Source organism: Aulostomus chinensis, chromosome 5 (genome assembly GCF_037954235.1).
Source record: "Aulostomus chinensis isolate RoL2024-O1b breed Wild chromosome 5, RoL_Achi_v1.0, whole genome shotgun sequence".
Taxonomy (NCBI): domain Eukaryota; kingdom Metazoa; phylum Chordata; class Actinopteri; order Syngnathiformes; family Aulostomidae; genus Aulostomus; species Aulostomus chinensis.
In genome coordinates, this window is record NC_141324.1 from 19,248,868 (window position 1) to 19,266,401 (window position 17,534).

At 41.5% G+C, this 17,534-nt stretch overlaps 2 protein-coding genes across 4 annotated transcripts; one reads left to right on the plus strand and one right to left on the minus strand.

The window, feature by feature from the left end:
* Positions 1–1,620: 1,620 nt before the first annotated feature.
* Positions 1,621–13,231, minus strand: ss18 (SS18 subunit of BAF chromatin remodeling complex). 3 transcript variants are annotated; one of them, XM_086203732.1, is made up of 11 exons: positions 13,046–13,231; positions 12,564–12,640; positions 12,382–12,466; positions 11,171–11,327; positions 8,854–9,084; positions 8,576–8,746; positions 8,204–8,281; positions 6,998–7,120; positions 4,275–4,405; positions 3,854–3,917; positions 1,621–3,131 (listed from the first exon to the last, which is right to left on the minus strand). In XM_086203732.1, exons 1-10 carry the CDS (start codon positions 13,112–13,114, stop codon positions 3,900–3,902), a joined length of 1,140 nt encoding a protein of 379 aa, XP_086059858.1. In that variant the 5' UTR covers positions 13,115–13,231; the 3' UTR covers positions 1,621–3,131; positions 3,854–3,899. The 3 variants fall into 3 exon arrangements, with proteins under 3 accessions (XP_086059858.1, XP_086059857.1, XP_086059859.1); XM_086203731.1 differs by lacking the exon at positions 3,854–3,917; XM_086203733.1 differs by lacking the exons at positions 3,854–3,917; positions 8,204–8,281.
* Positions 13,232–13,850: 619 nt separating this feature from the next.
* Positions 13,851–17,009, plus strand: psma8 (proteasome 20S subunit alpha 8). The gene is made up of 7 exons (XM_086203734.1): positions 13,851–14,062; positions 14,802–14,928; positions 15,486–15,610; positions 15,734–15,856; positions 15,974–16,093; positions 16,378–16,440; positions 16,517–17,009. Exons 1-7 carry the CDS (start codon positions 13,961–13,963, stop codon positions 16,610–16,612), a joined length of 756 nt encoding a protein of 251 aa, XP_086059860.1. The 5' UTR covers positions 13,851–13,960; the 3' UTR covers positions 16,613–17,009.
* The last annotated feature ends 525 nt before the right edge of the window (positions 17,010–17,534 follow it).

Here is a 17,534-nt window from a genome sequence, read left to right on the forward strand (position 1 = left end):
TTGCAACATAAATTGACACACATAAGATCTAACAGGAAGTGAGGCTGAATGCTCTTAAAATTATGCATTTTTTTTGGTGGCGTGCAGATATTGAAATTGCAGATGAGGATGAGGATACGGTCCTCGTCGGAGGAGGAAGAATCGGATTCACCCACACCTTTTCTGTGGTTGTTTTTTTTTTTTCTGGGGGGGTTGGAGTAAAATAAATGCCTTTGTCTCTCCCTCCACAGTGGTCTTTGGGAAGACATGGTGGTTTGGTGGTTGGAGGGTATCTTAGCAGTGCATAGCCCCGTTTCACCCTGGAGCGGTGCAAAGCTCCTGCCCAATAAAACAGGCAGCATCCCCAGGGCCCCTCCCTCAAGCCTCCAGTCAGCGCTTGTTTTTGCACCATTTATTTAGTGTGACACATCTCCAATTAAACTGTGGAGGCTGCTGCATTCCCCCCATAACTACCTCTTATACCTCCCCATAGACTTTCTGTCACACTGAGAGTGTGGGTATGAGAGTGAAAGGGGGAGTTAGAGGGAGAGGGAAAGAGAGAGAGAGGAAGAGAGGGAGAGGGAGAGAGAGAGATCACATCTTGCCTGCCAGCTATGATCACAATGTCATTTTCCCCTCAGTGGTTAGGAGCCTCCTCTGAAAGGTGCCCTGAATTATAATTATCAAAATATTGAACAAGATAATCACCCTCTTAAATGATGTTGCCATTTCACTATTTGCTTTACCATCACAGAACAGGCGAGGAGCACGACCATCTTAGCTGATAATCAACCCCTGATCAGAATCCCTGCACTTTAAGTTACATGCCCGTCAATTTGAATTTTGGAGCGTTTTAAGATCTTTCTCCTTGCAGCCTCTTCATCCTCCCCCCAACGGCCCCAGACAGTCACAGGAGGAGTGACTTTGTCCGACCCCAATACCGTCTGCGAGGGCGCAGCTGAGGGCAGCAGCTGCCAGGGAGGACTGGTGGGGGAGCGCCCAAAACGCCAGCTCTGCCAAGTGGAAGGGCCGGGGGGAGCCCCAGTGGCAGCTGGGAAGGGTGGGGCAGCCAGCTGTGGAGCAGCAGGATGGTGGGGTTACTGGGAGATGCCACTAAACCTCAGCAGCAAACACAGACGCACAAGTGCACACACAAGCACGTGGAAATATCATCCACAAGTTCACAAAAAACACTTTTACTACTGACACTCATCATCAAGGCAACACAAGCTTGTGGCCCTCTTAACACCAACACCACTCTCTCCCATCACGTGCTTCGGCCACACATCTGGCGTACCATCTGTAACACTCCCCCCAATGTGACAGGTAGTCCCTCTCCCTCTCTGGAGGGAGCAGGAGGGGAAAGAGGGACAAGGAAGGTAATTTTGGGTGTAAATGTGTTCTGGACCTATCCGGATGCATCTGGACAGAGCCGACACGGTGCAGAGTGGTGCAGGGTCATTATCAGTTGGAAACTGACTAGCAGACAGCAGACGAAGACAAAACAATTAGATCATACTGTCAGATTTTGATGGCACCATCTTGTTTTTTTAGGGAATGAATGATTTTGCACTTCAGGCATCAACATGATCTCTCAATATCTCAAACTATAAATAACATAACAAAACAAAAAAAGCCAAATGTATATTAAAGATTCTTCCAATTTATTTTAATGTACAGTTATACATTACCATGACACAAACGGGACCACCATGTGGATGGGGTGCAGAATGCAAAATATTAAAACAACCATATAAACAATGTTCCCCTCCCCCATGATGCAGCTGTACATAAAATGATCAGTAAAGTTTTGCACCACAACAGATACCAAACCAGTGATAGAAAACTGCACAACCAGTCTTTTACTGTTAATCAACTTCAGAACATTATTTTCACATCTTATGTTACATATTTGACAGTAACAATCTTTAATATTCACACACAACACTATTTGTATGACATCAACTCAAGACGTTTATTCAAAAAGGGGAAAAAGGACTCCAGCATTGTCAACAATAACAAAAAAAAAAACAACAACCTTAAGTCAGAAATGTTTTTCACATCAAGTTCCTGCTCGTCAAATTTTGCAGTCGATGGACGTGAATGTAGCTTTGCAATTAACTCTTCAGCATGGCGCCAGCTTTAGTCACATTCGCCAAATGAGAATGAAGTCTGTCAAGTATTTCAATTTCCTTCCTTCTTGACGCAACAACACAGCGGCAGCAGCTGTGATGCGTTTTCGGTTTCTAATTTGTTCCTCAACTACCGTTTTAGAATAAAAAATAACTGTCATTATCACTTCAGTAACAGATTCCAATTCAATAAAAAACACAACAATGAAATTTAAAAAAAAATGGTGCTGGATGGGATCATCATTACAGATAGTAATAATTAAAAAAAAAAAAAAAAAGACACGTACACTTCATGAAATAAACAACACAGCTTTAGTACTAGTTTAATGTCTTATACAAAGTTATCTTGCTCTAAAAAGAATAAAATATATTTTTACATCATCACATACATCAAGACATGTACCATGGCCTAGCAGGAAGTTTGTCTGGTGCAATCTCTACCCCCCTCCCCCTCCACCCATACGCGCGCTTTACTTGTGGCATTATTGCTTCTTATGAACAGGGAGCTGAAGGTCAGAGAAACGATGCACCGCAGTCAAATAAAACTCTGTACATCTGAATCATCATCATCATCATCATCATCATCATCTCTGAAATCCAAACTGTTGTTAGCTTGTTTCACAATCTGCAATGCTAAAGGATAAGGCAGTTCCATTTTTAAGGCATTGCTGCTTTGAGACATACTGGACCACAGGGTGGACATTAGCAGTGAAAGAACATTATTAGTCAAAGACGTGATAGACAGAACATGTTTTATTGTCAAGGTTGGGAGCCCAAAGGAGGGGGAGGGAGAGAGGGAAGGAGGGAGAGAGGGAAGGAGGGAGGGAGGAAGTTGGGGTTTTTTTTTCCGTTGGTTTTTTTTTTTTTTTTTTTGTATGTTTGTGTCTGAGAATCTCTGTGAGCTGCAACCACTGAGATTGCTTAGCAGCTGACCAGAGGTCAAAGCTCAGACAGATATCAGAGCGGAGTGGTGTGCGTAGCCGTTACCATTTCTCACTGCTGGTAATTTCCATACTGGCCCTGTGGGGGGAGACGTGACAGAATCGTGTTACATGGCAGTTCCAAAAAAAACAACACCAACAACAGAAAAAAAAAAGAAACAACCGAAACAACCGAAAAAAAATCAAAAAACAACAGAGAAAAACATTCATAGCTTTTATGAGGATACAAAATAAAAACATCTGTGGTTTCAACCAGATCATACGGCAAACCATGACTTATGGTCGCATTTGCGTGTATTGACCAGCAGATGGCAGCATGGCCTCACTACTAGCAGCTCTAGTTCTAACTTGACACCTCTGATTTCAGCAGCGATGATGCTCCTTAGTGACTATTATCAATTCGGTGCAAGGACAGTTGATGAATTGCTAAACAGGGGTCGAAGTATGTGTTTGGTTTTAAATAATTATTTAACAGTAGAATGTGAATATTATTTTGTTTCAAATTCATCAAAAGCACAATAGCCTTGTTAATAGCATGGATTAAAGACACACCAAAGCACATATGCTTTTGGCCCGGTTCACTGCAGACTAAGCATGCTGTGTTTCTAGACCTCATGACTTATTCGACCCCTGGTTTCCAACAGAAGTGTTAACAGAAAATTTTAAAATTCTAAAGAAAGGATAAAATAAAGGAGAGAATGGAGGAAAGAAAAAGAGACAGAAGAAACATAACAAATGCAAATTAAGGCTAGGTGGTCAAACGTCTAGATTGGACGTTGAGGTCTTCACAGCAACCATTACCTTTGCTTCTTATAGAGCTAGTCAGGGGGTTCAAATCCCCGGGTCTTTATTTCCTCATGTGCCCCTGAATATTCAAAGATAAAGATATCAAAGTGTAGCTCTGGTCCTCACATAAGACCACAGGAAATACAGGGCAACAAACAGATCTTCCCATGGCAGTCTGCAACACATGTAAGGAAGACTCCTCTTCAAGCCCTCATATTTCCCCGCACTGGCATGTTCGCCAGGATATATAACCATGGTTACAGTTAACAAGTGAAAACACAGTAGTAACAACCCCAAATATGATGATAGCATGCATACAATGCTACCTTTCATGTCTACAACAACATCATATACACACCTGAGTCTGGTAATCAGCATAATAAGCGACAAACTACAGTCGGTGTGTGTGACTCTCTAGTGTGACGGCCATACTCACCTGGTCGTAGCCGTAGGGGCGCTGCTGCTGGCCCTGTGGGGGTCCAGGCTGAGGGGGGCGGTAGCCACCGTACTGTTGGCCCTGCCCCTGAGGATAGTTGGGGTATTGTCCTGGAGCACTTTGGGAGGGACCTTAAACGACAACAACAATAATAATAATTATAATAATATAGAAACATCAACACATCAGCTTAAATGGGTGCATGAATGGCACCCATGAGAACACCTCTAACTGCTGTTATCATTAGAGACACAGAATCTCACTGGCTCACTGTGGTTAAGTACGAATGGAGACACACGAAGAAAACAAATCAACAGAACTTCATGATGGCATAATTCAAGGAATTAAGAAGGGAAGTGGTGCAAAATAAATAAATCAAAGCGGCGTTACAGTCGCTTTGAGTATCACGTTTAGAGCCTGGTACGGAATAAATCTTCAGGTCAATTGATTAATTTTTTAAAAATGTATACTTCCTGAGAGCCAGCAGTCTTTTCACATGGCAAATTGATAATAGATTCACTTTGTTCACAAGAAATGCAATATATGATTTTCTACCTGTTTTTAGGGAACATCATTTTCATCTTTAAACTGAAAAGTGAGCACTCGACAACTTTCACCTCAAGTCATGTTTGCTTTGCCATTTTCAACTAATTCAAATATTCCATGAAAACAGCCATGAACGCTTCATCTGTGTGCCAATAGTTCAGCGAATTAACAGTAGCCTGCCGACCGTAGCAGAACTACAAGGTATGAAACAGTTCATTAACCATAGAGGGAAATAGCCGATTGTGATAGCACTGAGGTCAAATTGCTCGGATTATATCTCATCTGTATGTTCCATAACTGTACTGAGATTTCTGCTCCAAGTCTAGCCAAAGATTTTCTATGAATAAAATGAAGGAAAGTGTTGATTGGTTTTATAAATAAAAATAAATATAAAAAAGCTGATGGATGACAAAGGAGCGTGGATATGTCAGACTTATTTGTTTAGACTGCCCCCACATCGTCTGACTCAGTAATGAATGATAAGGAGTGAGTCAGGTCGGAGCAGCCGTCGGTTCCCTGATGCAAGGAGACATCAAGGAGATTCTGCTGGTCTTCATTAGAGGAATGGGCTTCATTAAAAAAAAGTGGAAAAAAAAGAATCACTTTATCAGCCCCTGTACACTGTAGCAATCTATGCGGGCGCTGTGAAGGACTGAGCAAGGCTTGACTGGGGCTGCAGTCAAATGAGGCCCACGCAGCATCATTAGCTGCTCATAATGCCCGATGCTGTTGAGCATAACCTTGTGGGGGCCCGCAAGAGAAGATGTGTGTGTGTGTGTGTGAATGAGTGTGTGTGCGTGCGTGCCAGATGGATCTCACCTCACAGCCTTTGCCTCTCTGCTAGCTCATTACTAACATGAGCTTTGGCTCAGACAGAGGTTGAGTGATGGAGGAAGACTGAAGAAGCTGCAGGGGCTCTAATACCTACACTGCATCGCATGCGGCTTCTTTCAAAACATCCCATGCGACGTTGGTGACATCTGATAAAACATGCGTTCATTTTAAAGAATCCATGATTTGGTTTGTTTTACAAGCCTTTGTCTCATTTGTGTTTTGTTTTTTTCTTTCCAGGAACCCAATTGAGTTATGACAGCTCAGGGCCTTGTTTAACGTTTAAACAAAGACCAACTGCTGGGCCCTTTCAAAGATGATGGCTTGTTATTTATCAGCTTGCCCACACCTGAATACTTGGAAATACCATGTTGTTGTACTGCTTATTTAGAGATAAAAGGTTCAGTGTTTAGGAAACCAGGGACCGCAGACCTGGAGGATTAATAGTGTGCTCTATTATACTCGGAACTCTGAAAGAACAGATCTCTGCGATCAACAAGTAACAGAACTGCGATTCAAACCAAAATCCTAAGTTAGCGTCTTGTTCCCCGAGTGACATCAGATCAAATGTGACAGCGCACTAACAACTTTAGCTTTTCATACATGTTTGACTTTGCCTTGTTCAATGTCTGCTACCATTCAGTTGATTTGTGTTTAACACGAGTTCTTGCAAGCTCCTCCAAACTCTTTTGACATGTGTGAGTAGCACATGTGCATGTGACCTGACATCCACATGATAATAAAAAGACCCAGGTTGCTACAGGTGACTTGTAGTTTTCCTGAGCTCACACACAGGAAGAGGTCAGAAATACCAAGTAGGAACTATCGACTCTCTAATGCAGCAAAAGGCCTGATGACAATTCTTATTTTGCCCCTCGTACAGGAGGGGCCCGAGCTTTTATAACTGGCCCCTCAGAACAGAGCTACAAGTGCCAGTGGCTGACATGTTCTGGCCGATCCATCATCACTGCTGGAGACCAAGTGTGTTTTTTCCTTTCTTTTCCCATTTCTTTATGCTCGGTTTTAAACAAAGTGTCTGTGTTTATTGAATTTGGTTAAGTTTGTTTTTCTACATATGAGTTGCAATTCCATGGAAACAACATGAATCTAACAGGATACATTATAAAATGCATCATTAATGATTAAAAAAAGGTTTTCATTTGGCAGTGGAAACTGCCATGTTGCCAGTGATTTGCAGTGCATTCTGGGATATTTGCTTTGACCCTGGCTTTGTAGTGTGCCCGTTCTGAGGGCCGGATCCCCACTTTGACCAACCACAACACATGAATGCACAAAACTGAGGTCTTGAATATGGGGGGTTGAGCTCAAAGCTGATGGAAACTCACCGTAACCCTGCTGCTGTGGCGGGTAGCCCTGCTGACCCGGGTACTGCTGTTGAGGAGGGTAGCCCTGCTGCTGGGGGGGGCCTTGCTGATATGCTTCTTGCTGTTGGCCATACTGGGCATTTCCTTTAAGGGGGGGGGGGGGGGGGCAACAGCAGAGAATTTGAGCAACACCACAGCAAAAACCACTCCTTGTAAATATACTATTACACCAATCAGGAGGTATCTGGTATTATCAATAAAAGCAACAGCATTATGTGATAGGAAAGGTGGAAAAATTCAAGAAGAGAAAGGATCCTTTACTCAAAAGCATTTCCTGCTTTAGCTCCTTATACGAAGCAAAAAAAAAATAAAAATCTATAAATCCTCAGACTATAATATTTATTCAGGTAAAATCTGAGATTTTAGAAACTCTTTAAAGAATCTCAGCATTGATCTCACATGCATTTAAATTCAAAGGATTATCCATGTTGTTGGGCTTTTTACTTTAAAGTTGATATCCTTTAAAAGGGAAATCTTTGTGTATGGAAAGTCAAAGGAAAAACAGTGCAGTCAGTAGAGGGAAAAACAAACAACAAAAACAAGTAAATGTTAATTGGACAAAGAAAGTGAAGGATTTGTTTGTCATGAATCTGTCCTCTAAAATGTGGCTGCTATTGCAATTATTAGCCCTAAACAAGCTAGCACAAGGGGGAATATCATCTAACAAATGTGGCCTAGTGGTGGATATTGTCAATCTTAATTGCTGCTCCGCCTTATTTTTTTCTGACTAATAACTATGAACATTTATCAAGGGTGGTGACCTCAGAGAGAGCTGGGACGCTGTGAGGTACGAGTACACGGCATTACTGCAAACAGTGTGTCAATGGGTCAGAGTATTAAAAGTGGTGATAAAATGAAAGGATAACAGTTTTACGGGAATATAAACTGACCGCAGAGGTCCACACAAACCTGTTCCCTGACCTCACTTCAACCAACAGGTGGCGCACCAGACATGATTTGAGGGGACGGCATCGTACGATTGGGGTGCAAGTGTGAACGATCACTCAAAAATCTGAAATTTCCTTCATCAGAATCACTTTGATTTCCCAGGAGATAATAAAGAAATGTCGGGTTTTGTCGAAGTCTCTTGGCATCACGTGTTTTGTCACAACTCCTGGGTTCATGTTTTGGATGATTCCCTACCAGTGACCGGAGGGTTTCTCCTACCTTCTGAGGCGCCCTGTCCTGCGTGACTGTACTGGTCGCCATAGTAGTCTTCCTGCCCTGGGTACTGCTGAGGGGGTCCTACATACACATACACACAACATACACACAAGTAGATTCAAGGTGTTGTTGGATCGGATGTGTGAGGGGAAGAGTAAAGAGGATGGATTCCTTGCCGCTATGTCTATAGAAAGCTTTCCTTTTGGCTCCTTGAATAAATTTTAAAGTTCTTGAACCATCAAGACGTTTGTGAGCAACAGATGTGGAAATAGAGGAAACAAGAGTCAGAAATGCAGGAGAGTGGGTTAGGGAGAAGAAAGATCGACACTCACAACTTGCACACGTGACAAACACACACACTCTGGGCTAGTATACCTTGCTGTGGTGGTCTGTAGGGGGGCATTGGCCTCTGACCCATGACATGATTCCCTTGGTTGACCTGGCTCATCATGCCCATCGGATTTTGTTGCCCTTGGTAGTGCTGGCCGCCACCACCAGGAGGCATGTTATACTGCTGAGAGGGAGGCTGCTGGTGCATCATGGGACCTGTAGTACACCAGAGTTCACTGTCAAACTGCTCAGAATGAAACAACAGCAGCACATGATTGATGGGTTACCAGGGAGACGGATGATACAACCAAAAGTGTTGTTACCTTGGTTGGGCTGCATGTTCATGTTCGGCCGAGGCCCGTAGTTTCCCATGGGCTGGCCCTGTGTCATGTTCATTTGGCTCTGTGCAGGTATGCCCTGGGACGATGGTACCGCGTGATTGTATCCACCCATTGTGCCATGGCTGCTGGGGGGCATATTCATGGAGCCGGTGGGCATATTTGGGGGCTGGTTAGGGCCTGGCCCAGGACCTTGCATGGGCATGTGATTAGGCCCTGGAAAACAACAGCAAAGTCTATTCATGATTTCTACTGAAAGGCTCCAGGAATGATTCTAGGGATTTTCCTGTGAAGTTGTGTTTTTCCAATCTGAAGACAGACACAGAGTCTGTTGGATAACATCAATGCTGGTTTTAGATGCAAACCTATCTGGTCCAATTACAGGATTTAACACACATTTATCATAAGCTGTATAAACCCAGTTCAAAACTTGATTGCTTTATTAGCTGATATGATCCTTTCAAATGTGCCAAGGTCTATTAGCAGTGGCTCAGAGAATCTCCAGTACATAATAATCATGTTGTGGTCATTTTGTCTTCTGGGCACCTCTGACGCAACAACAACTGTGTCAGTTCCTGTTTTGTAGCAAATGAAATAATTGAGGTACAGAGCAGAGGGGGAAGAGGAGGAGGAGGAGGAAGAGCTGGTGTGGGAATGAGTAGGAGGAAATGAGATGGACTCAAGAGGAGCAGTCGCAGCTGATCTGGTCTCTGTAGCCATGATGTGCAGTTACTTATCTCAGAAACGTACAGTCCAGTCAACAACAAAGTATTTCCCAATAATTAAGTTTGAAGATTTGAGGTTCGTCAAAATCATAAGTCAGACCCTGCACTTCACTTCCTTTGTGTGTAACTTCTTTTTAAGCAAATTTTTCTCTTGCAGTTTTTTTAAACTAATTTTGAAGCGTTTTAATGTGAACCGCAGCAGGAGGAGTTCAGTTTGTCTTCTCCATTCCTGACTCTTAGATAGAAGAACTTCAGAGAAAATTAACTTGTGAAATGACAACTATTCTAGTGTGCAGAATTTATACACTGTGTTCATGATCAATCAAGACATGGAGAAAATATGAGCTCAGACAGGAGAAAAGCTGATTCAGAAGTGTTGAAATCTGAAACTTCCGGCTGGAAAGAGCTCCAACTTGACATCGCTTCCAACATCAAACGTAACGACTTTTGATATGTTTGTTTAACTTTTAGCACACAATTCAACGTGTACTTGGACAATATATCAAATTTGTTAATATATATCTCTGATTATAGCAATAAGTATAATTCACCAGCTGTTTTAATGACTAGCTAATGTACAGTGCAGTGTGTTCTTTCGCCTCTAAGTTATCTGCAGCATGAACCCAGCTCTGTTTTGGAACTTGTCTTGAAGGCAACAATGGGAGTACACTGGTCACATGTAATAATGGCGCTGCTGAAACCACTGGTGGGCGCAGCGGGAATCAGAATGAAGAGATCATATGAGTGAGAAAGCCAGAGTTGAGGACATGAGGAGGAGAAAAGAACTGGTGAGGAGATCGCTGAAGAGGAAAGGAGAAGCATAATCGTGCATTAAATGCCATCAACAGGTGACAAATCTGCCATGGACCCCCATTGGTGCAGGTGAAGCCCTGCTCGCCTCTGAATATTTACATTGTATGGGTCTGCCCCTGCCATACATGCGACGCAAATTTTGAATGCATGCCTTGCAAGATGCATGAATGTGGAGGCTGGAGGTGAACATTATGAAGAGATTAAAATCAGAAGAGTGAGAACATCAATCTACTTCCAGTTCTGCTCAGGCATGTAATGACTGAGCCTGACAGAATGAGTCACAGTTTGGAACAGGAAGTGTCACGTTGAGGCCCAGCCCACAAGCAGTACCATGACATTACAGCTTTACATGACCATGCTATTAGGAAAAATGAACAAAATTTGATGTGTCATATGTTGACTTTTACATGCAAAATATTTAGTCAATTTGTGTGTGAGAGCCATCAATCCCTTGTCTTTAAAATGGCAAACAGCTGCCCTATGGTTGAACTGGTTCCTAACGTAATGTTTAGTTTATAAATAAACCCAAACAAAACTGACATGACATTAGAGATTATGATACTTAATGAGGAGCAGATAATGATGATGAAAAGAAATGGAAATCCAAGACCACCAAAGCTGAAAAATAGGTGACATCATCCTTCAGCAGAGCAACCTCCCTCACAGTTCTGTGGTGTTGCTAGGCAACCTGAGTGAGACAGGGACTGAGGGAGAAGAAGGGTAAAGAAAAAAAAAAAAGGGAGAAGATGAGGGAGGTGACTTACCAGGCATCTGTCCATTCATCTGGCTCTGCATGTGTGGGGCTGGAGGGCCACCGCTGACCATACCCTCAGAGGGCATGTTGTGACCGTGAGGAGGCTGAGGAGGGGGCCCACTTTGGTTCATCCCACCAGGGCCCATGGGCATGTTCTGAGTGGGTGGCTACATGCACACAATGCAAATACACATTAGCAGCGTTGTAACATATCTAACTCTGGGACACTCATAAAGGGCAGACTCCAGAAACAAGCTCTTTGTACAAAATACTACAGATAAGTATCACAGCGATCAGACTTAAATCAATCAAATATGAAGAAAATCATAAAATATAATACTTAAACACACAAATAAACTGTCATAAGTAGTACTAGTACATAGCCACATCATCACCATCTTCAATTAAAACCTTTTAAAGGAGGTATGACAACAAAAAAAACGAGCACATGCAGACACATCAACTAAGGCAAATACATTTCTGTGACTAATTCAATAATAAGAAGATGTGATACCACGGGTGACACTACTACATACAGGGCACCTACAGCTTTCAACAGGTTAAACCTAAGTTGTTTTGTTTTTTTAAAAACCTTAAATTCTTGGACCTAAATCCCAGCCATACCAACAGACACATTCAAAATACCAAACCAAACTCATTTTCTGCCAGGACTGCTACTTAGCTGTTGTCTGATAAATTCAATTAAGGCTGTAAATTTTGTGACTAATGGCTCTGGGTTAGTTTATTTCCAGTTGAACTGATGGGTGTATGCAGCCAGCGCAATTCTCCCAAACTGATTAATATGATACAGGGAGGATATAACATACAACATGCATGTAACTTCCTGATCCTACATATTCTTAAAAATCTATGAATAAAACATTATTAAGACCATATTAGCCATCTTAAATCAAATGTAAGACAATGTAAGGGCCCTTTATGCAAAAGAGGTTTTGTGAACATTTACGACAATCAACACTGACTGTCAGGTGTATGGGCGTTGAAAATAACAAAAACAAAATAAAAACACTAGAATATTTCTGTTCTATTTATATTCCGAGTTAACATGCTGATATATTTGCTCAGCATCCTATAATGTTGAACTGCTGAATGTGGACAGCTTCCAGTCATTTACGTAATACTGAAATCTGTTAACCAGTTTTAACTGCTAAACGGTGACATCAGCATCACCATACAAGACAGAGAAATATAAATACTCACCGCCGGGAGGAGAGATTGCATGTTCTGATTGGAGTCTGCTATTGTTGCCAGGTACACTAAATTTCTGTGCAGCATCTGTTGATACCTGTGGAAATATAGGGTTATCCACAAGAGCTGCGGGTCAAAGCGAAAATAACATAGCAGCGATTTCCAGACGAGAGAAGGTTATTAGAATAACTTACTGTGAACACTCTGCTGTTTTGCCTTTGCTCTGAAAGTCCATTATACACTGAATCAGCTGGTTATTTTCATCAAGTAACTGCAAAAGTAAAAGCAGACTTCTAAATCATCAAATTTATAAACAACTCCTTTATCTTAAACATAGGACCTTGATTTATTTGGAGGATGTGAGCTGTTTTTTGTGATGTGAGTGCGCGCTGTAGCTAACAAAAGACGCGTCCTGCTAGCTTGCTGTATTCAGCTAACGAAACCACAGGCCTTCATTCATTTAAAACACAAATATATGCTCATTGAGCGAAGACTCATCGTCAACGCATGGTACTCTGACTCCGGTGAGGTTCATATTCACCGCGCTTTGACCCTTCATCATTGTTCCCAATCTATTCGCAGTTGGACTTGGATGGGCACTGGTCAATTAGCTCAACGGCTAACAGCGCCTGACTCCACAGCCTCCATTCTGCGACACGCAAAAAAGATGAATTACCTTTTGTATTCCAGCGGGTGTTATATCACCCTTTCCACGCTGCCTGTGAGGTGCAAACGCCACCGACATGGTGCTTCTCCAGGAAATGAAGTGAACTAGCGCATAAACGATAAAAGTAGCTCACACACTTCACAAATCGGTACAACTCAGATCAAACAGTTCAGAATAGGATGCAATTTCATAATGCAGCGGTCCGTCTTGGGGGATACAATAAATTTACAAACATCGTCGAGGATTTTGTTTTTTTCGTATCTAGTGTAATGCATGGCTCTTTTATTTCAGTATTGTATTTGAAATATTTCGACACAATTGTTAACGTGGTAGAAAACTCCCCAACATTTCTGTTTTATTGAAACACAATTTCACCCATGTTTTATGTAATGGTACAGTCTACATCTAGTCGAGGAGGCCACGGGAAACGGACTGCTCAATAATAGTGGGGGCAATCTGGGTTTTAATTTATTTGTATATTATATCGCTTATTACGAGCCGTATAAGGCAATGTTCTCCCATATCGAAGTTTATGCGTCATTTTATTCGTTTACATCAACTATTCACATTGCTATACAAAAACACGTTCATATCCTGAGTAAATAAACCCTTAGTCCTAAAATATTAAAATCAAAACGTGTATGATGTATTCATCTGAGATTGTAACTATTTAGTTGGAAAATCTTTTACAATACTCAAAATATATGTCTTCATTTAAAAATGAAAACGTAACAGTAGATACATGCAATGCAACAACGTTCCCCTGCTACACCTTAGATTTGGTATCACCCAAGTTCAGGGTTCACGCGCAGGCGTCGTTATCGACACACGGTCGCTTTGCGGAGTGAGCTGCTCCTTGCTAACTAGCTGAATCATTTAGTTGAAGTCTCCCTTTTCTCGTGATTGTACGTGTCTTGCAAGGCAATGGCGGCAAGATATGACAGAGCTATCACTGTATTTTCTCCCGATGGCCATCTCTTTCAAGTGGAGTATGCCCAAGAAGCTGTAAAAAAGGGTTCAACTGCGGTAAGTCAAATAATGGAAAGTAATGCTAAAGCAAACGATAGTTAGCCATTAAGCTAACATAACTTAGCAACTAGCAAACGCTGTTTTATATGAGACAAGTATGTTGCACATTTTCGTACAACACGAAGTGTGAATAAATATTTGAAAGCAACGACATTGTTGGGTTACAATCTGTACATACAACAGTTCCCTAAATATAAAAACAAACCTAACGATGATTGAAAATGTACCAATCATTGAGTCGCTGTGTCACGCTCACAATGGTTTCAGTTTCAGTGTCCCTGAACACAACTGACGGTATTAGCTGTAGTTTAAACACGCTAATGAGGGTTTATCGCGCTCCCAATATCGTAGAACTAAGTCTTCAAAGTTCTTTTTTTCTGGTGTCAACTCCCGTGAGAATAGAGTTTAAACACCTTCGTAGTTCTGTAAATCTCATGCTAGCTACATCCCTTACAGCTCAGCTTTACACCGTAATTTAACTCTCAAACCTGACATATTTGGTGAAGTGTTTGACATGAGTTGTAATCGCCATACAACACATAATAAACGGAAAAGTATCACTGTCTGTTGTAGACGGTATTATGGTTCATTTGGCGCTTTAGGATTCAAATATCGAATTAGGATTTCATTTGCGGTTCGTAGATGGCGCAAGTACCCTAAAACATTTAATAACAAGTTTCTGTCGTCTCTGTGAGGCCAATGTTTGATGATTCATTTAAACCTATTTTCCATGCAGGTGGGAATCCGAGGCAAGGACATAGTTGTCCTGGGTGTGGAGAAGAAATCTGTTGCGAAGTTGCAGGAGGAGAGGACTGTCCGCAAAATATGCGCCTTGGATGAGCATGTCTGCATGGCATTTGCAGGTATCTTGAATAACAACACAATTTCAGGTTTCTCACTCACCGGTGACTTCCAGCTGAATGTTATGCTAACCCTGCTATAAATTCAGTCATAAGAAAGATGATGATTCTGTTCAGTTTCTCATTTACTCTGCTCCGAGGGTGTTAATAATTTATTATAGTAACAGCAGCGTTAAACTGCAATACATCAGATTGAGAGTCTATTGTAATATTTTGGCCACTCAATTAAATATGAGAGGTCAGATGTTGGTCAGTATAACGTGCTGCAGTACAACACCCGCTATGTGTTGCTACAATACATAAGCAAATACATTTGTTGGTGTCACCAAGAACTGAAAAATTGGACGAGGATTTTTGTTGACAGAGCTGATGCATTGATTGAATTACAGAGAGAGTGTATATTCCATATGTAGTATGACTCAAGTAAACTACCCATTTCTGGGTATCACTTGCCACATACACATTTACCATACTTTATATTTTGACTGTCACTTAGATCAGGCTACTTGCTCTGTTTCTTGAATGTTTTTCAGTCAATTAATCTCTTGATTATTTTTCAGGTCTGACTGCAGATGCTCGTATAGTAATAAACAGAGCTCGGGTTGAGTGCCAGAGCCACAGGCTAACTGTTGAGGACCCCGTCACTGTTGAATACATCACGCGCTACATAGCTACACTGAAACAGGTACTTTCTATGCTAACTGTGCATTGTGAGACTTCATATTCACTTAGCAAGTACATCCTTTAAGTTTTTACACTGAATCCTATTTCTGAGAATGAAGAGTTGGTTCCATTTTTATACCTGCAGCGGTACACTCAAAGCAATGGGCGCAGGCCGTTTGGCATCTCCGCCTTGATTGTGGGCTTTGATTATGATGGAACTCCCAGGCTATATCAGACAGACCCATCAGGAACCTATCATGCTTGGAAGGTCAGTCTGTTTGTCCTTAGAAGATTCCTTTGTTGACATGTTCATGCAACATGCGTCCAAGGAGCTGAATTTTAGTTTTGGTTGATTTTTGCCTGTCATTCTCAAAAAAAATATCAGGCAAATGCAATTGGTCGTAGTGCCAAAACTGTGAGGGAGTTTCTGGAGAAGAATTACACAGATGAAGCCATTGCTGGTGACAATGAAGCAATCAAGTTGGCTATCAAGGCCTTGCTCGAGGTAAGTTTGAGTCTTTGATATACACACACACACTTCATCAGCTCCATCTATTGAAACAAAATAATCAAATACTTTACAAGATAGTCAACTTAAACTGTAACCCATGATCAGTTTACTGAGGGGTTGTATGGCTGAGTCCAATAGCGATATTAGCCAAAGCTTGCTAAACTCGCATAGAAAAGTGTAATTGTCACAAATAAGTGGAACATAAGTGCTAAAATCCTGTTTTATGTTCATGTTTCATCTACTGCAGACCTGTCAGGATTGATCTGTTTTTGTCACAGGTTGTTCAGTCTGGTGGGAAAAACATCGAACTTGCTGTCATCAGACGGAATCAGCCTCTGAAGGTGATCATCCTATACGTTTGTTTTTGTGTGCTACCTTTCCTAAAACCAGCAGGCCAACAGATGTTTATCTTCTCAGATTTTGGAATCCAAGGAGATCGAGACCCTGGTGGCTGAGATTGAGAAAGAAAAGGAGGAAGAGGCAGAGAAGAAGAAGCAGAAGAAAACCACTTGAAGTGGTTCCCTAAGTTTTTTTTATTATTATTATTACTATTGTTGCACTTGGATGACAGTAGCTAAATTGGATTCCAAATATTCAAACGCTTCAGGGGGTTTACTACTCATCATTTATTTCATTGTTAAGAACTGAATCATAACTTGGCCTCCATTGATGTTCAAAGGATTTGTGAGTGAATATCGACGTACTTCACTTCCAGCTGATGACTACGTGTAAATGTTCCCAGCGTAGGTTTCAAGTTAGGCTTCAGATCTTACGGGATACTTTTATATCATCCACCAAAACAGCTTTGATGGTTCGAAATCTCAAATGGTAAAAAAAAAAAAACCCAGTTTGTAACATTCTGAATTATAAAGAAAGCAGACGCTCAATAAAAGGTGAGTTGTTTATAAGATTTTGCTTATGTTGATTTCAAACTACTTACATAATAGTTGGGTTGCTTTGCTTCACCTGATGCATAAACATGGCATAAATGTCCACAGATGCAGCCATCCCACTTTTTCAGAACAATTTATAAGCTGTGTAACTGGTTGAAGTGACAGGCCTCACCAAGCTCATCTTAAACATTGTTTTTCTTATCTTGTGTAATAAAATATAAAACAAATTTACTGCATTAGTATTATTAACCTACTCAAAACAAGCAGTAAGTAAGAAATACCTCAACTGCTGAGCCTTTCCTAGTAGCCCCTCCATGCTATCACCTCTCCTTCAAGTAAAGTAGAATCCACACGACATTATGTAATACATGGGATTAAATTTGATATAACAATCACTGATAGGTGATACAGCTATCAGCGTCAGGCGGATGCCGAAGCCGTGCATCCTGTGTTCGTAACGAATGACTCATTTATCATCAAGATGGACTTTAAGAAAGCGGAAATATTGTTTCCTTTATCGATTATCCCATTGCTAATTGGAG

Coding starts and splice junctions, on each gene's coding strand:
- ss18 (XM_086203731.1), bottom strand. CDS start 13,114: ATGTCGGTGGCGTTTGCACCTCACAGGCAGCGTGGAAAGGGTGATATA. Junction 9,085..11,170: donor GATGAATGGACAGATGCCTG/GTAAGTCACCTC, acceptor GTTGTTTTCCAG/GGCCTAATCACATGCCCATG. Junction 8,282..8,575: donor CTACAGACCACCACAGCAAG/GTATACTAGCCC, acceptor ATGTGTATGTAG/GACCCCCTCAGCAGTACCCA.
- psma8 (XM_086203734.1), top strand. CDS start 13,961: ATGGCGGCAAGATATGACAGAGCTATCACTGTATTTTCTCCCGATGGC. Junction 14,929..15,485: donor TGTCTGCATGGCATTTGCAG/GTATCTTGAATA, acceptor ATTATTTTTCAG/GTCTGACTGCAGATGCTCGT. Junction 15,611..15,733: donor ACATAGCTACACTGAAACAG/GTACTTTCTATG, acceptor TTATACCTGCAG/CGGTACACTCAAAGCAATGG.